The following is a 23,137-nucleotide window of genomic DNA, read 5'->3' on the forward strand; positions in this document are numbered from 1 at the left end:
CTTTCTTCCACGTACTACAAAGCTGTGGAATGAACTTCCATGTGCGGTGTGTGACCATACAACGCCGACAACGATCCTGTGATTCAAGAGAATGTGGGCGGCGGTGGTCACTTAACACCAGGTGACCCGTACGCTCGTTTGTCCTGCCTTTCCATAAAAATAAAAATAAAGTTTTGTAATTCTATGCAAGAACGTAGAGGCCTTTTTATTTTTGTTTAATTAATACTATCGAACAAAGTATGATTTTTGCCTGGGTTTCTGCCACTAATTTAAATCTATTTTTAATCTTTAGGATTAAACACCTTAAATAGATATGAATAACACGAAACAAGAAATACGTGATTTTCTAGGTAAATCTCGTCATCGCGGTCGTGTCATGTTTTATTTGAACTGCATACAGGCCGCCAGACAAATTTTTTTTTTTTGGTGGTCTTCAACATGGTTTTTGATTTTATATTTGTATTCTTAGAATTTTTTATTATCTAATGTTCTACTAAACATTTTACTTCCTAATTATTGTCTAAATTTTGGAAGAAAACTGTTTAAAGATTAAATTATAAAAAATTGCTTTTATTTGCAATTACACCAAGAATATTAATTGAAGTGAAAAGTCTTGAAATCCATTGGGCATAATCATATCGAAACTTAGCTAGAAATTAGAATTGTAATAATATTTGATACAACAAATAGAGTACCTATAATTATCGTCGTTGCGTTTGAAAATGTAATTAATGCCAAGAAAACAATTACAAACGTATTTATTGTTATAAGCCTCTAAAACCAAATAGTTTTGTTTATGATAAGATAAAACAGAGTGACATTTGAGGTGCAGCTGAAATTCCACTTGCAATAACAGCTGAGTTATTATTGCTCGCCTTCAACGTACTGTAACTTTAGCAGCTTAGATTTACGACAAGTGGTGACATGTCGTGCATTTTCACGACACTTATGGGAGCCTGGTACATAAAATTTAGAACGGGAAATTAACATTAACGCGTCTTGTCTGTGATCTTACTTTATTTATAGCCAGCGCAAGGTGAGCGTGCTTTTCACCTGGTAAGCGATCACCTCAAGAACAAATATGTTTTTCTTCAAATAAATTATATCATGAGTACTTCGGAAATGAGGTATAAGGTCTAAGTATTGCTTGTAACTAATTCTAGTAGGCTTCATAAGATACGTAATAGCTTTAAGGGTAAATGTATACACTTTTATAATAAAATCCCAGCCAGTGTTCAGGCATTATCTATAAATAAATTTAAATGTTGTTAAAAATGGCTCTGTCGTAAATCATTCTACTCCACAGCTGAATCTATAAAGTGAAAAATTCTTAATGAAATAAAAATCTATTATTCTACCTTTCTGCAAGAAACAAGAAATTTATTTAGTAATTAGAGCTAAGACGACCCCTAAAGTACTAAAGTTTCTGAAATACAATAAAAAGTACAACAATATTTAGGGAGACTGTCCCAACGTTTTTATCGTCTATAACATGTACCGTGAAGTGTTCAGGCACACACGGTTTATTGTTATCACTGACATTTTATAACAGCTTCTGAGAAATTGATGACGTCGTAACGATCGTCTCGCTTGGCGCTATTGCACTTACCAGCAACATCTCGTTTGACTAGCGGCCGTTTTAAATAATCTATCTATCCTTAGTTTGACATACTAGACGTAGACAAATCTATCCTTTTACGCCTACTTACATTTCAATAACCTATTGACAGATAGCATAGGACTATAACTATACTAGTCAAAACAAAATAAGGGCCACTTGATTTTTTTGGCCTCGCTAGCGATAATTTATTTTTTATGCATTTTCAAGTAGCTGATAATTTATTGTGGTGTTACCTTATTTGTTTACACACATTTTTTGAGCATTCCACCCGCATAATTGTTTAAAGTAGGTAGTTTTAGATAATTTATTGTAACCACTTGATTCTACCCGATTTTAAGACGGATTTCAACTCAGTCAAATTGACGATTCTCTCAGGAACACTGTAAGTTTTGTTTGACTAGTGGCTGAATTAAAATTAAAAAAAAAGTTATGCCGAGAATTCTAAGTCATATGGACTTGCCAACCGTAACTAGGGCCGTAACATTGCTTCAAGAAGGCCATTCGCAGCGTTCTGTGGCGTTGCATCTGGGTTTTTTCCCGGCGAGCGATCCAGAATGCTTGGAATCGTTTTCAAGAGACTGGGAGACTAACCAGGAGACGGGGATCTGGCAGAGTTCGAGCAACTACAGCACAGGAGGACCGCTACGTGCGCTTGACTGCGCGTAGAGAACGCTGTATAACAGCCTGTTCCTTACAAAACCGTTTGCGGCAGGCGACCGGTACACGTGTTAGTGATCAAACTATTAGAAATCGTTTACACGAGAACCAGCAGTTCTCCAGGAGACGCGTAGTGCGGATACCATTAACAAGTGCTCATCGTGCAAACCGATTATCATTCGCAAGGCAGCATCTGGCGTGGGATATGAATGATTGGAGGACAGTATTGTTTACGGATGAGTGCAAAGTTAAATTTTTTTGTGATGACCGTCGCATTAGGGTCTGGAGGCGTAAAGGTGGACGATTTTTGGATGCTTGCATCCATGAAAGTGATAGATTTGTGGGCCCCAATGTTATGGTATGGGGAGGAATCTCTATGTCAGGCAGAACCGAGCTGGTAATTCTAAACTAAGGTACAATAACAGCTCAACGTTACATCGAGGAGGTCATAAGACCCCATGTGGTCTCATATGCACACAGAATCGGCGCAAGATTCCACCTGATGCACGATAATGCTGGCGCTCATACAGCTAGGGCCACCAGAGAAGCCCTAGAGGAGGCTGGTATACAGGTGTTGGACTGGCCTGCAAATAGTCCGGATCTGAATCCCATTGAACACATGTGGGACTTATTGAAACGCAGAGTTCGAAGCACAAACCAACCCGTGCATAATGAATGACAGCTAATAAACGTTCTGATATCAGCTTGAAACAAATTCCTCAAGAAACAGTGGTACACCTGGTGGAGAGTGTACCTTCTAGGCTTCAAGAGTGCATTAATAACCGAGTAAAGTCATAAATCAACCAAAATTGTAGGTTTTTATTTTTTCAGATTTTTTTTCCTGACTAATTATATTTGCAAAAATGTTAATTTTTAGAAAAAGTGGACAAAATTTCTTTTTTTAATGGAATGCATCATTATTTTATGCTGTCTACAATAAAAATCAATCAATTTATCTAATTGAATCATTGATCAACCTTTAAACCTCAAGAACTCATGAGAATACTGTAAAAACGTGGTGGCCCTTATTTTCTTTTGACTAGTATATATTGGACATAACAGTGATGTTCTTCTTCTTTTTGTCTTCTTTTCAAATTCGCATGAATCTTGATTTTATAATTTTTGTTTTATTTTACATTATTGTTTTCTTGGTGTCACGGAAGCAAATACTGTGCTTGTTGTGACACCTTAATTTGGTGTACATTCAACTCATTATTTGTTAATATTTGCTATATTTTAAGCGTATTAGAATGTAACAACTACTGGTTGTCCTATAAATAAATAAACTTTGGATAGATTAGATCTTGTCATTTAACGGTGACAGCAATGTATCTGTAATTTAAACTAAGGGTAGATAGGTTATTGAAAACGGCCATAGAATTTCGACGAATGATTTCAATATATCTGAACGTACCCTTGTCACATTAAATACAATAAACAACCAGATTCATAATCATGCTCAAAAATTTTCTGAAGTAAAACTATGCCTAATTCATTTCGTTCAGTTGTGTATCGACCGTGCTTTGAATACAACGCCCGCAATGACGCAAGTATTCATTGAAAAACTGTCGAAATAACTGCATAATACAAACTTAATAATGATGGAGTGTCGTATTTCAGGTTAAATTAACAAAATTGTGTTACTAACTTGACGTTCATTTTGCTAAATAATTTCATTTCAATTGCTACACCAAAATGTTCTTGCCTCGTGTTTGTGTCCGTCTCGTGCGTTACATAGTGTTACTACTTTTAATGAGCGTAGACTTTGAACATTACTGCCACGAAATAAGGTGTTAATTTGTATGAATGTTTTATTAATATCAGTGTAAGTTAATGTATGCGTATGTACATTGCTCGGACATTTTTGGCAAACTTTTGATAGTTTTAGATGTTTGTTATACGCCAATGCTTTTTCAGAAATGTTTAATTCATATATACAATAGAAAACCTCTCATAATATGTTCTCTTCTCTGGGTCTGTGTACTCTTGAGCGTTGAGGCCTCTTTTTAAACGTTCACTATCTGGTCATAAAACATACCCCTAGATTGACCATTTTGACCACTTACACCCACATTTATCCATCCTTTTCTTGCCCTTTTTTTTACTCCACTAACCACTTCGCTATCTTATATCTTTGTCTCTCTTAATTTTTCACTCAGCTCCTACTACTTTTCATAAAAAGTTCAGGGTTCCTGTTTGTGATTCTGTGCGGTACCCGAAATGGAAAATAATTTAAACAGATGATATCAGGTAAGGTTACCTTTCAAAGATTTTGAAAAGTGGAAGCTGTTAAATTGGAAAATAATTAAAATACATGGACTTAGTAGCGAGATGATACCCAAAAGAAGGATATAGAAGATGCAGATAAATTAGATTGCGACGATGACATTCAAAATGCTGTGGGTGAAATGTGGACTAGAACGGCTAGTCCACATTTCTTGTTGTCCAAAAGTTGGAAGAGGCCTTTGGTGCAAAAAGCAAATACTAGATTATGTGAAGATTGAATTTCATTGGTCTGTATAAAGGCTATTATCATTATAACCAACTGTTCGCATAAAGTCGGTTCCTATAAAGTTCCAAAAACTGTCGCTACCTTTTCTATTAATTTAATTTATTTTATCAATATTTTAATTTCATTTTTTTTTGTTAATATCTCTTTCGGTATTTTTCTTTATCGGTATTTTTCTTATTATATATATTCTTTATAATATTATGTATGTACAGGCATATTATGTATAGGCACATAAGTGAAATTTGCTAGAAACTGTCATAACCGTTATGTTAGCACTATAAATTAATAAACCTACTACGCTAAGTCGAGTTAGTAGGTAAGTCTTTTATGGGACGATGTATATGCTTTTATAACAAGATCCCAGAAAATGTTCAAAATAAATGTTGAATATAAATGAATGAAGACCTACTTGGTGCGGTGCCGGTACGTGATGCTACAAGTGCGCCGGCGGGGGTGAATGCCGTGCCCCCAACGGTAGCGGCAGAAGGTGCTGGTAATCCGGAGTGAAGACATAATGAGGTGAGCAGCAGACGCCATACGAACGCTTGCGTGCTTGTAGCTCCAGCCACGAACACAGCGACCGTTCGTAAAGTTGCCATTGGCGGACCACCAACTGAGCTGCAAGTTACAACATTATATCATCAATATACATCTTACTATGTCAAGCTATAGAGCGCATTATCGCAGGCATTTATAAATTGCGCAGGCAGCAGCTTGCTTACAGCACAATTTGCAATAATTCTAATTATGTTTGGAAATTCATACAATTAGTAATTAATACTTATAGTAATTGTGTTTCGGTTTATGAATTAGATACTCATGAAACATGCGATCTACATCTAATACTTTACCCGATTTTCCAGATGGAGTCTCAATATGTTATCCGTGATCCAGTGTGTTTTGTCACTGTCTTTATAGTTGTGGATAGAGGTTTTCTGGAGCAAAAACCTTATAGCGTTTCAAAGATCATAATGTCGCTAAATAAATATCATGTAGGCCATTTTTTTTATGGAATAGGAGGTCAAACGAGCGTACGGGTGTTAAGTGATGACCGCCGCCCACATTCTCTTGCAACACCAGAGGAATCACAAGAGCGTTGCCGGCCTTAAAGGAAGGTGTACGCGCTTTTTTTGAAGGTACCCGTAAGAAGGTATGTCGTATCGTCCCAGAAACACCGCACAAGGAAGCTCATTCCACAGCTTTGTAGTACGTGGGAGAAAGCTCCTTGAAAACCGCACTGTGGAGGACTGCCACACATCCAGATGGTGGGGATGATATCCTAACTTGTGGCGTGTCGTGCGAAGGTGGAATTCGGCGGCAGGAATCAGGTTAAACAGCTCTTCGGAAAGTGTTCCGGGGAGTGCCCCGTGATAAATGCGGTAGAAGACACACAATGAAGCGACGTCTCTACGCAACGCCAAGTGATATGCCGGTATTTCATCTCATACAGTAAAAGTAGCTACCATTGTTGTTAGGTTATGTTTTAAACTACTCACTTCATGTGAGAGAGAACATAATATCCGGAGTGCTATTTCCTCTTTAAAACACTGAAAATTTTATTTTCTTTATTTAGAGTCAATGTTATTACGTTCAGATGGTACAGCTGATTGATGTTTATCATCAACATCTGCGCCTTACTATGAGGATGTGAATTTAGTCGAAACGCATCACAGAACAGCTTAAGGCGAAGCTAACTGCGATCTCAATACGATCTTGCCGAGTCACATTGCGCCCGTCACTGAATTATTATTTCTATATATACTTCAACGTCGATCATGATGATTAAACTATATATTAATAAGTATGTTTGTCAATTTTAAAAGATATTTAAAAAGTAATTTATTAATTGTATGAATGACCAATTTCCAATGATTCAGTTTCATCAAAATATATAATATACTAATAATATTTTGAATTATTTATGTGATAATAATGTATATTATGTACACATATTAATAGCAAATATTTGACATTAAAGTAAAGATATATTAATAAAACTTTAAATTGATTAAAAAATAATTAATTTTTTTACACACCACATAAGAGATAATGATAAAACAGTGATAAATAACAATTATTATGACAAATTAATGATGAAACTTATAAAGCATGTTTACATCATTAATATCCAGTATGCATTATGTTTTATAATAATTATATTTGACCTTGATGTAAGTTCAAGAATCTAATATTATTATAATTCACTTGGTCTGCAAAGTATCTTAATGCTAAATAAGTTGAAAACTTAGATGTCAATTTAGTTTACTTTGTATATTTTTAAACAATATGTTATGTTTTTAAAGTGATTACCCTCACTTCTAGGATTAAAACACAAATGAAATTTGAAAAACAAAATTTTATGAATGATGCTAAGTTGGTTAGAGCACCGGCACGGAACTCCTGAGGTCGCGAGTTTGAGTCCCGCATCGTTTAGAAAATTTTATTTGTATATTTTTATTCTGAACATTCTGCAGCAGGATTCCAAGAGAACCTGAAGAAAAATTGCTTGCATTAATTATTATTTATTTATTTTATGACTAGAGTGTATGCTCGTTTATTCTCCTTCTCCATAAAAAAGCTGACTTTTACCGAATGATTAACAGTTGTCTTAATCTAACCGCCCAATAAAAAACTCGACAAAAAGATTTCAAGGTTTATATGTAAAAAGATCAATTTAAATAAATTATGTTTCTATTCCACATCAAAACCAGATAGTCTGGTCAATTTAGACCAAAAAATGAGAGTGAAGTTACATAAAGTCCCAACAAGCTGAAAATCCATGAAATTGTTCAAAACATAATTATAAACAATATTTAAAAGTTCCCCATGATTCCCGTGTATGGAAAAAAAAAATATTCAAGGTCAAAAAACTGAGATTGTCGCGAATTTCAGCAAAACGGTAAGTTTTATCATAAAAGTACCTCAGACAAAAATTGTAGATCATAAAATTATCTATAAAAAATGTACCCATACTTTTTTTCTTACGAGCCACCGTTTCTGTGATATAACGATTCAAAAACTTATAAAAAACGCGCTAACTACTACCTCATAGGTGGCGTGGAAACGTGTGCATATTATGACGATAACAACTTTTATAACATTTTGAATCGTTATATCTCAGAAACGGTGGCTCGTAAGAAAAAATGTATTGATACATTTTTTATAGATAATTTTATGATCTACAAATTTTGTCCGAGGTACTTTTATGATAAATCTTACCGTTTTGCTGAAATTCGCGAAAATCTTATTTTTGACCTTTGACCTTGAATAAAAGAAATCCATACACGGGAATGATGGGGAACTTTTAAACATTGTTTATAATTATGTTTTGAACAATTTCACTGATTTTCAGCTTGTTGGGACTTTATGTAACTTAGAATGTCTAAATTGACCGGACTAAGAGGCTACAAGCTGACTTGAGCAAAGCAAATTTTTATATGAAGGAGAATGACCAGCATTGTATTTTTGTGTCTCGATAAATGTTAGTATAAAATAAAGATTGATTATTCTATTTTCATTCACAAAAATATTTTTCTGGTTGGAATCCCAGATTCAATCCCAGGTAAGGCTAGTTTGTTAAGAAGGTAGCGCTCGTTTGCACGAAATTAACTACCTGTGGTACCTAGGTACCTTCAGGGTTATTCTGAACCATTAACCAATCATGATTCAAAGAGTAAAAGTCACATATACCTGTAAATAGGTAACTAATTCCTAAAAGTACTTTGTGGTATTTATTACGCAAAAAATGACATTGAATGAGACCATAGACTCATAGACGAATTGTTTCAATTCGATTTTAATTGGTTAACGAGATACTATATTACTAAAAAAAACGATCTTTTTAATTTGTACTATGAAGCTGCCATTCTTAATCGATTATGATTCGATTAATAGCGATCGATTTTATTATTTCAATCCATTAAAGTACTTTTAAAATAAAAAAAATACTCTGGATAGGAAGCACTTTATTTTTACTCCCAAACTGTATGTAAGAATGTAATTATTATCAAATCTATTATTGTCTGACACAACCATTATGATTTACGTATGGAGATAGACCATACATGGTCCATGTATGGTCTATCTCCATACGTAAATCTTTTAAAAGTATGAAAGAAATTGCTCAGGAATTTATACATATCGATGGTTATTTATATAATAACTATTGACACAGTCTAGGTTAACATTTACACTACGCATTTGCAGAGACAATGCCCTTAGCAACACAATGCAATTGCATATGTTTGCATTTGTTCTCACATAATGCTCTCTGCATACCTTAGAGAACTGACATCGAGACATACCATTTAGAGGAGAAGTGACTGGCATATCAACGAATCTTAACACATTGAACACAAAACTGTGTGTAATTATTCAGCAATTTATCTTAAGATGGTTATCCTAAATGAAAGTATCACACATTAGCAAAGGTAGCACGACGAGGAATACCCGTTAAAATTAAATAAAATATAAAATTCATGGTTGTGTACAAACCAAACTAGATCCGATTACTAAATCCAACATTGTAACTTCACATCATACATAGATATAAAGCAAAATCGTTTTAATAAGTTTATGTTATCGGTTGGCATACTATTTGGTGATTTAATGCCAAAAATAATCACTCTCTCTCTAAATTAAATATAACAAAAGGAAAGGAACTTTTGAAGTCCGTAAGAGATGACAAACATAAGGTTATATCAACAGGGAAACCTACATATGAGCCGACTGATGAGAAACGAAATTTTATTAGAAAAAAGATCCCATCGTATTTACTTCTTACGCCCGTGATTGTCAAGTCTGAGGCATACATTTTGAATGCGTTTAAAATCCTATTTATGAATAAATAAAATATGAAATTTAATTAGACTGGGCGATGGGCCATAACTAATTCTCAAAAAGAACACTTATGCCAATAATATTTTTTTTGTGATTATTTTTACTACATTATCTCTTAGCATTTCATTAATTATTGTAATTGTGTATTGTAGTGTCTTTACGTTGATTAAACTAAATGTAGAAGTAATTTTTGATTGTGTTAGGTTTACAATATTGTGAAGCGAAACCACAAAAATATTTGCATGTCTGTCAAGACGAAACATGTGCCTACTCTTAAATTTGTAACAACTTTACTTGTGAATGTTTCTGGCAAATAATGAACTTTGACTATTGCTATGAAATAAGAAAATGGTAATACATAATTATTTAGTAGTAATCACCAGTTATGATGAGTTTGATATAAAACTCGTTACAACAAACATATAATACACAACAAGAGAAGTGATTGCTTTTACTACATCACTATTAATAGCCCGTAAATGATTATCGGAAAAAGATGGTTCCAGAATAACACATTTAGCATCTGGGAATGAGTGTTTACTTTGTAAAGCCGAAAGTGTTTCATTTGAGTCGGGTGCCAGGATATCATTTGAAAAAAAGGATAGATGCAGCACATTTCACGTTACCGTCATTAACTTTCTGTTCTACTTTTCAAAAAAAGGTTGAATTTTAAATTTTGGTTACTTTTTAAGTTTTTTTATTATAAGAGAAGTTATTTTTATTAAAATAAGACACGAGACGAGTAGGACGTTCAGCTGATGGTAATTGATACGCTCTGACCATTACAATGCAGTGCCGCTTAGGATTCTTGAAAAACCCTAAAAATTCTGAGCGGCACTACAACCGCGCTCGTCACTTTGAGACATAAGATGCTAAGTCTCATTTGCCCAGTAGTTTTACTAGCTACGGTGCCCTTTAGACCGAAACATAGTAATGTTTACACATTACTACTTCACGGCAGAAAAAGGCGCCGTTGTGGAACCCATAATCTACCCGGCTTCCTGTGCAAAGTATCCTCCCAAGTGTGTTCTTTGAAATATTCCACGTAAAGCTATAGTCAAACTAACCACGCTTGTTAATCCATAGTTTAGATTAAAACATTTTGTTTCTGGCTTCTGGTACGTCAGAAATTATTCCTAGTGTGTAGTAATGGTCTGGTCATAAGTCATTCAAACATATACACCAGCTCATTAACTTATACTTGACTATCCAATTCCTCGATTTTGAGTTAAGTTACGGGATGCTAGATAAACCAGCTTTTGCTAAACGGGTCTAAATAAAAATATTGCAATTTCTTTCAAAAAAATTTTTTTCTAAAAAAATTCACAAAATAATGTTCCCGTTGTGTGCTTAATAAAAATGGCCGCCCCCAGCTAAAGCCAAATAAATACTGATATTTTTTGTCTTCAAAAGCGTTGCACTTTGATTTATGTCTCTTAGAACCAAGAGAAATTAATAATACACCCGGTAAAAAATATTTCTGGTGTTTTTGTCTAGAGATACATAGATATTGGCAGTTTTTAACGGCTGTCTTGCCGTGTACCGTGTCTCGGGCACACGGTACCATAGGACCATAGAAACGCTTGCCGTGTACGCTAGTGTACTGGAGCGTATGGGGGGTTAATGTAGTAAAAACAGTGTAATAGTTGCTGTGACAGGCAGAGTGACAAATTACAGACTTAATATAGGGTATGTTCCGATATGCACTGCGAGCACTGCACAGTGCTATCACTGTAGAAAAATTCGTTCCGTTATGGACTGCCAGTATACTGCCACAGTACCCTAGGGAAATATGTGACGTCATAAATCGCCGCCATATTCTACTATGAGCACTGGCGTTTTCGAGGTAAGGTACTCGCAGTACTTTGATCACGTGATTAATCAAACCCACTCGAGTGCCTAATGTCTTAATTAGAATATTTTTAATTTGAAAGTACTCCAACAACAGTTTTTTTTAAAGAACTAGAAAACTTTAATACACTCATTTGAATGCTGCGTCAAAAAATGCGGCTGACAGTAAACGGGATTGCGTTCCGTTTTAAATAGTAACCAGTATAACTGGCTATAAAGGAACGGCTTCACAGTATACTAAATTGACTTCACACTGTACAGTGGTCGCAGTGCATATCGGAACATACCCATAGCCTATAAGAAAAGTGCTAATGGACACTTTCTTAGTTTTACTCTACTTGGTAATTTAAGTTAAATTGCTTACTAGCCTGAGGCTAGATTGTTATTATAACCAGAAGAAAAATATAGGCACCAAATTTCCACGATATTATTTTGTTATTTAATTATACCTATGATGTATTAAGGCTGGGGACCGAGCCAATGGCCTTGAGGAATTGAGCGGAGCTAGGTTACCTCTCTCGCACAAGATCGCCATAGTTTTAATTCATAATAAGAAGCATTTTTTATTTATTACAAACATTATACAATTTTATTAACAAAACAATATCCTATTAAATAGTATTGGCGTACAATTAATACATTATTATATATATTATAGTACAATTTTAATCTAGATTGCATGATTAGCATGGTTTCAACTGTAAAAGTTAGGTAGTTTATTTTTTTTGTTGATTTTTTTGGTAATTTCTATAAAAAATAGAAATTTAAAGAAAGATTGAATTTTCTCCTCATATTCTGTAGATATATACATATTCTTTTTAAAAATATGAGCTTTAAAAAAAACCGTCACGAAATGGTTACAATTATGCGCTATTTTGGCGATTTCTTGGGATAGCTAAATTCAATGATTTACTTTCAATATTTAACACCTTTCAAATTTAACAATTCCTTAAAGTATCACAGAGTAATGAGTGCAAATAAAAATTTATACATCTTCGTCTATGAGTTATCGGGGTGAATTGCAAAAATTTCAATCCATTAAGGAATTCAACACGTTGTTATTTGTGCTGACAAAGATGCCGATTTGCATTTACCGTTCTTTTTAGCCAAAAGTAAAACAACGATTGTAAGTAGCCATAAAAAATCGAAATATGTTGATATGATTAGAAATCGTATATTTACGATTACGCAGTAAGTTTTTTATTCTGGAAAATGACAAATATATATAAAATTCTCGTGTCGCGCTGTTTGTTACCAAACTCATTTGTGTGCATATCGGACACGTTCTCTTTGGTATCCGAAAATTTCCTAATATTACATAAATCGGTTAAAGATAATGGTTGAAATTTAAAATTAACATCAATTCCTGCCTTAAAGACAATAGATAATTTATTTATAAATTAACAAAAATCTTATTTTCCAATTGAAAAATGAAATATTTTTATCAAATGAATGTATTGTCATTGGTCCTCCATAATCCTACGAAGTTTGAGCGAAATCTAGCTGTTTAAAGTGGGTCAAAACCGCGCCAAAATGAGTCGGTTACAAACAATCATACATACAAGTGAAGCTAATAAAAAGCGTGTTAAAATAACAAATTGTTTTATAAACCTGTTATAAATAATTGAAGTTATACTTCTTTAGGCGCGTTATGAAAAAATTATGAGATTGATAAGATGCGCGCGCATTACTGTAACACAAAAGTAACAGGGTGAAGTTGGTTCTAAAAATTTTCTGAAGTTTGCATCATTCGTTATGTTTTTTTGCTTCCTTCGTCCATAATTAGGACAGGCAAAGGGTTCAAGCCCATACAGCCGTATTCATTATTTAATAATTAATTGTCAAAGCCATCTTTGCAAGATATTTACAAAATTGTTCTTTTAAAAACTTAGAATAGCACGAGGAATAAATCATTTTAATGATTTTTGCTTCGTTAGGCCAAAGAAATATAACTTCTTGCGTGCATACATAAGTACATGCACACTTTTTAAACAAGTAACAACTTGTAACTACAAGGGATCATGTCGTCCGCTCAAGCCTTAAGTCATAAATTGACACCTTCAACATAATGATATTCCACCCTTTGATTACGGATCGGGGCTCACGATCTTGAATGATTACTCATCATTGAGACTCGAATTAGTTGCCTGCTGGCTCTGATGAATACTGTTTAGCGTAATCACAGTAGGAATACTACCAGTGGCTGATTACTGGGCTGAGTTATGAGGCAAACAAAATAATTTATGTGGGATACAATGTAAGATGATTTAATATTAAGGTTGGTGTACATTTGCGGGTTCGTTCGTGGTTCGGGATTTTTACATTTATAATATTATACACTTACCCCCTTATTCATAATGGTCCGCTAACTTTGAACAGCCGCTAAGGAGTGTTTTTTCTCATTCTGACTCAGGTCAATAGAAGAAGACAGAGTGAGAATTAGCAATGCTTTAAGTTAGCAGACTATTTACCGATTTTAATCAAACATTGCACAATGTGTGCAGTTTGATCCAACTTGAAAGATAGGATAGCTTTTATTTCGATTCGTGACATTAAATATTTTATAATTTCAATTTCTTCTTGTATGAATTATTTTATGAAATAATAAACAATCTATACTTAATATTATAAAGCTGCAGTGTTTGTTTGTTTGTTTGAACGCGCTAATCTCTGGTACTACTGGTCCGATTTGAATGATTCTTTCAGTGTTGGGTAGTCCATTTATCGAGGAAGGCTATAGGCTATGTTTTTTCAAAATTAGGGATCCGTAATAAAATTGCTATTTTGTAACACAAGGTGTAAAATCGAAAACCTATTTTTGCGTGCGCTGCAAAAACTATTGACAATAGAACAAAATGATGTACAGGCTTATAATATAGGCAATATTTTATTACTTATAAAACTATCGCGTGAATTATACTTTATATGGCAAAACAACGTTTGCCGGGTCAGCTAGTAATAATATATGTTTAACAGTTCTGCGGTGACATTATGTCATGAGAAGTTCAGGGAAAAATAAAATAATTATTATAATTATTGAACTTTTACGAATTTCGCACTTAACCAAAAGATTTGAGGAAGAACAAAAATTTTATACAAATGATTTGAGTATTCTTTAGTGTTAATTCCGCCAATATTTGTTTTTAAACAATTCGACACGTGTTTCGCCTCTACACGAGGCATCCTCAGGACGTGTTGTCTCCCCAAAATCTGGCACGAGACTAAAATCCTGAGGATGCCTCGTGTAGAGGCGAAACACGTGTCGCAAATATTGGCGGAATTAACACTAAAGAAAACTTATATCATTTGTATAATTATGGATTTCCGAAAAGTAACGCGTACTTCAATAAATTAACAAAAAATTTGTATATAAATACCTATGGTCGATACAGATTTCCCTTGTTTAACTATACCTCTCGTTTGTACGGGCTAATATCTGAAACTATTGGACCGATTTAATTGATATATTGTATAATGTTACCTTACATCCGCCGGTCAACATCTTAGATACTTTTCATCTCGAAAAATTAAAGAGTTCTCGTGGGATTGTTAAAAACCCATAGTAACTTATATAGCTAGTACACTACAACTTATGCCCATAATTTAATAAAATTCAACAACTTTTAAATAATATTTTACTTTCACTTTGAGCAGTCGGACAGAAGATTCACACCAAAAGTGCATTAAAACCACGAGAAACAATAGGGCTCAACTTGTAATCAATAAATGTATTTCTTGACTAAAACTGGGCAATTACTGGCAAGGATCATTGATAAAACAAATAAACTTCAAATTGAATTTGACATAATGTGATTTGTAATTCTATTTTTAGATTGATACACGATACAGTAGTCATATTAAGTAAGACCGTGGTTACACTGTCTATTACCAGATCAGAGTACTTTAAAGGCATAAAAGGCATTTATCCTCTCAAAATTGATTCCTTCAGAATTCTTTTTGATGTCATTTCTTATGCTTCGGAAACAAATGGCGCTCTGAGAGAGAAGAAGCGGCGCAAGAAACTCACCCAGCATTCTTTTTTTTGCGCTCTTTTCAATAAAATTATACAATATTGTACAGTCATTTCTATCGCTATAAAATAATCACAATCTAGTCCCAGGCTGACCGATCATTTAGATATTCAGCAGTGGAGTAATAGGATTTACGACAGAGCAATTTTTTTATAAAACATTTAAATTTATTTATAGATAATGCCTGAACAGTGGCTGGGACTTTATTGTAGAAGTGTATACATTTACCCTTAAAGCTATTATGTATCTTATGAAGCCTACTAGAATTAGTTACAAGCAATCCCTTATTTCTAGTGTTATAATAATGAAAATCACTATTAAGAGCAATTTATATTTTTTATACTTTTTTGAAGTTATACTTCTTTAGGCGCGTTATGAAAAAATGATGAAAGTGAAATTTTAAGATGCGCGCGCATCATTGTAATACAAAAGTAACAGGGTGAAGTTGGTTCCTAAAATTTTCTGACATTTGCAAAGGGTTCAAACCCGTACATTCGTATTCGTTATTTAATAATTAATTGTCAAAACCATCGTTGCAAGATTTTTACAATATTTTTCTTTCTACAAACGTAGAATAGCACGAGAAATAAATAATTTTAAGGATTTTTGCTTTGTTAGGCCAAAGAAGTATAACTTCTTGCGTGCATACATACACTTTTTTTTTCTTTATTGAGAGAAAATTTTAAGGAGATACATTTTGATTGTTGCATCTAAATGTAATAACGTACTTATAAATGACCAGAGATTGGAACTTGTGGACACTACAGTCTTCTTGGGTATCACGTTAGATAAAAAGCTTCAGTGGGGTCCACATCAAAATCTTAAATCATTACAATTTGTGAGTGAAATGTGTGTAGGAAATTTAACGAAAACCATAATTCTTAAATTATGTAAACTAAATCTGCGATGTCTCCATATTTTTCTATTCACATTGAATTTCATATCCATATTCCTGCATATTTTAATACACTTCGTTGGACTGGTTAGACAAGTCCGCTGTTTGAATGGTAGATCATTATAAGCATATGCCTATGCACGCACCATGGTCATTTACGTTTACGGGTTTAAGAAAAAATAAAATAAAAAAGGATATCTATGTAAAACAACAATAAACCACAACCGCCCAATAATCTTTCTTTTTTGTCAGGACGTTCAGCTGATGGTAATTGATACTCCCTGCCCATTACAGTTCAGTGCCGCTCAGGATTCTTGAAAAACCCAAATAACTCTGAGCGGCACTAAAATTGCGCTCGTCACCTTGAGATATAAGATATTAAATCTCTTTTGTAAGTAATCAAGTAATTTCACTAGCTACGGCGCCCTTCAGACCGAAACACTAGCCGGCATCCTGTGCAAAGGAGCCTCCCACTGGTAAATTGTCATGCATTTCAATATGTCAATCTTAAATACCTTTACATAAAAAAATTAAAAAACAATGTGAAATGCAGTAAATGGATTGCAATATTAATTTCGGATCAGAAATTTATAATCGCAATGTAAAATAGAAATTGGCCGTAGGTGCCGATTGCACATTTAAGCTTCAATATGTGAATGAAAGCAAAGAAAAATAATTTCAAATATTATATTGATGAAATGATATAATGACAAATGGCTTTTCTATGCGACACGTCAAAACAAATCTTCGCCTTATCGCGAAAATGTGGCTGCAGCATAAAACGTTAAAACTATTTTGAAAACAATAATAGTATTATTATGAACTGGTTACCATAGTTACCTGTTCTTATCTATTGACAGTGGCACTTACAAAATAAACATCTGGATTATATATGTTGACTAGAGGAACATTGGTTGACTAACTTCTGGTGTCGGAAAATCATGCTTGTTAAGGATTTCTTGTAACTTATTCTAGTAGGTTTCATAAGATACATACTAGCTTTAAGGGTAAATGTATATACTTTTATATTAAATTCCCAGCCACTGTTCAGGCATTATCTATAAATAAATTTAAATGTTTTATTAAAAAATGGCCCTGTCGTAAGTCCTATTACTCCACAGGTGAATATCGAAGTGATCGGACAGCCTGGGACTAGATTATGATTATTTTATAGCAATAGCAATGACAGTACAATATTGTATATTAAATTAAAAAGAGCGCAAAAAAAGGAATGCTGGGAGAGTTTCTTGCGCCGCTTCTTCTCTCTCAGAGTTGGTTTCCGGAGCGGTAGTAGTATCTAGTATATGAGAAATTACATTGAAAAGAATTCTAAAGGAATCAATTTCGAGAAAATAAATGCATTTTATGCCTTTTCATGTCAGTTTGCGCGCATAGTGGAAAAAAGACTTTCACCATTGTTTCGCAAACGTACCAAAAATACTTCAAATATTAATTAATACGCCAAGTGTAAACGACCCCTTAATGACACGAGTGCCAAGTCTATACGTATCTACCACGCGTCACTTTACATATACATTACATATAGACACAACCGATAGACCAGATAATCTTGACCCTTAATACAACGGGACGCTTACCCCGCTTACTTCAATATTAAGATAACAGCGGGGGGAGGGGAGGCCATTCGGAGTGGTTAGACAGCGATAGGGATTGTAATGAGCCAAGTGACATTCGCTTTATTATTACACGAGATACTGATAATAATTTTGCTTCCGTTTGGTTTGAATACTTCTGCGCGACAATAATTAAATAACATAATTTTACACGTTCTTAGAAATGAAATGAAATTAAATTAAATGTTATTTATCCATATTAATTTGGGTACAATTTGTATACTTATGCCAGTCTATTTTAATGAGGCTTTGTTCTGAGAATATCTGCCAAGAAACACAGCAAGTTTTATTGTAAGCAGACTATAATTTAAATTTGATGATAAAAAGATGGTGGTGAACAATATTTATAGTATTTTCATGGAAAAACGCGTGTTGCATACAAATGTACTAGTGGGAGGCTTCTTTGCACAGAATGCCGGCTAGATTATGGGTACCACAATGGCGCCTTTTTCTGCCGCGAAGCATTATTGTGTTTCGGTCCGAAGAGCGCCGTAGCTAGTGAAATTACTGGGCAAATGAGACTTAACACTTTGTCTCAAAGTGACGAGCGCAATTGTAGTGCCGCTCAGAATTTTTGATTTTTTCAATAATCCTGAACGGCACTGCATTTACTGTAATCGGCAAGGTGTATCAATTAGGTACCATCAGCTGAACGTCCTGCTTGTCACGTCACTTAATGTAATAAAAAAATCATTTTCTAAAACGCATTATGTCGAACTTAGATAATTATACGTCTAGACTCCAGATAGAGCTTTTTACTGTTAGGCAACACATAACAATGAGCCCGGTTTATTCCTTCAGTGTGCATGACAGCTACGTCTTACACTCGCAATTCGTATGTCACTGTGTCTAAGCCTGGGTGCGTCTAAAAATAAATCTAATTCATCTCATCTTATTAATAGAGACTATCCGTCATGGTCGACTATCATAGCCTGAAGAAAAGCAATGAAACCTCTCTCTCGCCCGGCTCATTTGCGATTAAACAATAAAAAGTATAAATTTAATCATTATGAACTTTGCTCAGATACTTCTAGAAAAACTATGAGACCTGTGAAAACGTCAAAAAAAATTAAGTTTAGAACGAACCTCTATTTTGAGGAATGCACGCACACTAACGGTCATACAAATCGCGAGTGTTAGACGTAGCTTGTCACGCACACTAAAGTATTATTTTTAGCCAGTTTTTGTCGGTTGTTTAACAGCAAGAAACTCTATCTTTTTTTTATGGATTAGGAGGACAAACGAGAGTACGGGTCACCTGGTGTTAAGTGATCACCGCCGCCCACAATCTCTTGCAACACCAGAGGAATCACAGGAGCGTTGCCGACCTTTAAGGAAGGGAAGGGATTATGCACTTTTTTTGAAGGTACCCATGGTGTATCGTCCCGGAAACACCGCACAAGGAAGCTCTTTCCACAAATTTGTAGTATGTGGAAGAAAGCTTCTTGAAACCGCACTGTAGAGGACCGCCATACATCCAGATGGTGTGGATGATATCATAACTTGTGGCGTGTCGTGCGAAGGTGGAATTTGGCAGCAGGAATCAGGTGAAACAGCTCTTCGGAACACTCACAGTAGAAGACACACAATGAAGATCTAGACGTATAAAGAAACTAAGGAGTTTCGATAACTGGAAAGTTATCAAAGACTTCCCAATACTCGTAGTTAAAATAGAAATTAATTGATGGCGCATTGTTCATAACGTCATGGGTCACCATGATCTACCATCATGTAAAATCAAATTCTCGTCCGTTTATGACCTCAAAACCGATTACAAATGAAAAAAGCCGGTTAGCCGTATTCTTTAGAATTATTGGATTCACAAACTCCGAATTTTTCTAATGCGGAGGACGTCCAACTTTTTGGTAGAATTTCTTGTAGAGAAGTCTTTGTAGAGTAGACTACGAGAACCTTCATTCGATCTTGTATTTATTTATTTATTTTCATGTAATCTACAGCGTCACAATTTATATACAATATAATTATATTATTATAAATCAGAGAAATAAGGCCAAAACTGATTACAGTTAGGTATTTAACAAAAGAAGTAACATTTTATGATTTAAACAAGCCAGAATAAGATAACAAAATATTTACAATTACTATAATAAGCTACTTAGAAAATAAACTTTACAAAATAAGGTTACAGGAGTGTGTGTCCTTGTATGTATGGTTGTGTGTAGTGTGTGTGTTTGTGTTACCAAATGTTCTATTGAATTTTTGCACGATACATCATTTTGAAACTTTCCGAGACGCGGTAGGTAATGGCTACTCGCGTAAATAACACATAATTACATGCTACAGATAAACGTTAAATAATTACTGACCTTCAAACGAGCACCTGATAACTGAGAAACATTTAGAATTTTAAGAAATTATTTAGTTATGCCAAACTCTATAGATTTAAGCAATGACGACGGAAATATCTTGCCTCTTTGAAATCAGTGGTTTCAAAGACTATTATTTATATCATAATCTCCCCACCGAAGGTATTTCATTAATGTCGACTTATATAGCCGAATGGTTAGTGACTCTGACTACTAAGCTAGAGGTCCCGTGTTCGAATCCCGGTAGGTACAATCATTTATATGATGAATATAGATGTTTGTTTCCGAGTCTATATGAGTTTATATGTATTTATGTATGTTTAAGTAAGTATATCGTATTGAATATATCGTTGTCTTGTACCCATAGTACAGGCTATGCCTAGTTTGAGGCAAGATAATTTGTGTAAAAGTGTGTCAATATTATTATTATATTATTTAGCTGACCAGGAAAGCAACATCAGCAAACACATAAATTGTAAAACAATCTACATGATCGTACTGCAAAGCAACAGACTCACAACAATATAAATGAATAATTACACATATTTTGTCTGCACAAGGAATTAATGAGATAATTCGCTACCGTGCGTAAAGTGATTTATAAAACACAAAATATGCTATTACGGTAATACTACGGCGCGTATGTTTTTCAGATCGTAAATTAGCAATTTGCATATTGATTTGTTAGAAGATTGCGAAGGGTTTCATAAAACATGCTTAATAATCTTTTACCAATCGACTCAAGGCTATTTCTAACCTGAGGTTAAGGATTGGTCTCCGCTGCGCTTCAACTAGATATCACAGATGTAGTTGCAACTAATACTACTCCCAAGTGGGCGCACTAGAGCTAGTCTCGCACCAATGTGTGACGTTGACGTGCCACATGTTCTGTTAAACATTGCTAATAACTAAAATGCCGGGTTGCTTAGTAAAACATTGTAAAAATAATACTACAAGAAACAAGAATTATACTGGGATCACAAAAGATGTCTTGCAATGAAAATGACAACATTTTATCAATAATTATGTTATTTATTGCAATTTTTTTTTAATTTCAATGTAACTACTTTAATTTTTAACCTTACAGATTATAGAAAATATTTTTAATAAATATTTTGATTACTACCAAGTTACATTATCCTGTGGACAACTGTGAAAACATCGAAAAAGAATTAGGTTCACAGTTAACCTCTAGTTTGAGTAATGCACGCACACTAACACAAAGTGACATACAAATCGCGTTTGTAAGACGAAGCTTTTCACGCACACTGAAGTAATAAACTTGGCCTATTTTCATCGCTTGTGTAACAGCAAAACACTCTATCTAGACGTATAAGTTATCTAAGCTTATGACATTCAAAACTGTAATTTTTTGACTGAATAACGGCCGTTTTCAATAACCTATCCTTAGTTTAAATTACTAGAGGTAAGACAAATCTATAGTTTTACGCTTACTTACACTTCAATAAGCTATCGACATAAAGCATTGGACTAAAGCTATATTGGACATAACTATGGATAGAAAAGGTCATGTCATTAACGGCCGTTCCCGATATTCAGTCTATCTCTTACTTGAGATAAAAATCGTAACTATCGTTGAATTTTCTGTCCCAATAAACTTATAGACGGTAAGTCACCTTATCCGTACACGCTGTCTGTCAATGGGACGACGTATAGCTTACCAGCGATAGAAGTTTGTATGGAAATTGCAATTCATGCGTCCCAATATAGGGCCATAAGAATGACTTATCGGGTATATTGGGACAGCTTCAGATTATTGACAGCTAATTACTGACAGTAGACGGTGGTAATTTATCTCTATTTGTAGATAGTATATTGGGAACGGCCGTAAACGGTGACAGCAATGTATCTGTAACTAGAGATACGTTATTGAAAACGGCCGTAAATCTGCTCTGATCTACTCAGATCAGAAATTGATCTTGGTACTCACCAAGATCAATTTCTATATGAATATAGTAGACAAATAGCTCAAAGGAGGTCAACTATCAGTGTTGTGACTGTAAGTGTCAAATTTGCGGTCTTTGCGGCAGTGCAAGTTGCGACAGGTCATTTTGTAAAACAATATTATTGAAATGAAAATGTTTTGACGCGGCTTGCGGTAGGAGTTAATCTCCCTCTTGATAAAACTTTATTCAGTTTTCAGATATTTTGATCGTAACTAACCATCCAAATGTTTTGAGTTTTCTTTGGTGTTAATTCTGCCAATATTTGTCTTCAAGCAATTCGACTCAAGTCTCGTGCCAGAGTATGGCGAGTCAAAATCTCCTGAGGTTGCCTCGTATAGAGGCGAAATACGTGTCGAATTGTTTGAAGACAAACATTGGCGGAATTAACGAAAAGAATTAAAGAAAACTCAAAACATTTGGATAATTATGGATTTCTGCAAAGTAACGCCTACTTCAATAAAAGTAACTATCTAGCCTATAAGCCTAGCATTGAGCATCTAGTTTTGTTGTAAACTTCTTAGATTAAGAATGCAACCCAACTTTGAATTTTGTTGCTTTATTTTTATACCAGCCTAGCGAAACTCTGGAAGAAAAAAGCGATTCACTCGATTGTATGAAACGTGCACTCATTGATAGATTGACAGATGACGGCTATAATGCTGTAAAAAACGGAGATAGCCGAAATCTACTACGTTTTAAGCAACTGTTCGCTTTCAAACTTAGCCGGATTATACTTCGTCGACATAGTGTAATTACTACTATCGGCACGTTTCATACTAAACTGAATTTCAAATTTTTACTTA

At 34.3% G+C, this 23,137-nt stretch overlaps 1 protein-coding gene across 2 annotated transcripts in view; it reads right to left on the reverse strand.

The window, feature by feature from the left end:
- LOC126966178 (protein doublesex) overlaps positions 1-23,137 on the reverse strand; it is a 233,394-nt gene that overhangs the window by 60,063 nt on the left and 150,194 nt on the right. Inside the window, exon 3 of one of the 2 annotated variants that reach the window (XM_050810136.1) lies at positions 5,200-5,408. In XM_050810136.1, the coding sequence (XP_050666093.1) occupies positions 5,224-5,408 (185 nt within the window). In that variant the 3' untranslated portion in view covers positions 5,200-5,223. Of the gene's footprint in view, positions 1-5,199; positions 5,409-23,137 lie in introns of those variants that run through there. The other variant, XR_007729675.1, reaches the window with a different exon arrangement.

The sequence above is a fragment of the Leptidea sinapis genome, chromosome 9 (assembly GCF_905404315.1).
Source record: "Leptidea sinapis chromosome 9, ilLepSina1.1, whole genome shotgun sequence".
In the NCBI taxonomy this organism is placed as follows: Eukaryota; Metazoa; Arthropoda; class Insecta; order Lepidoptera; family Pieridae; genus Leptidea; species Leptidea sinapis.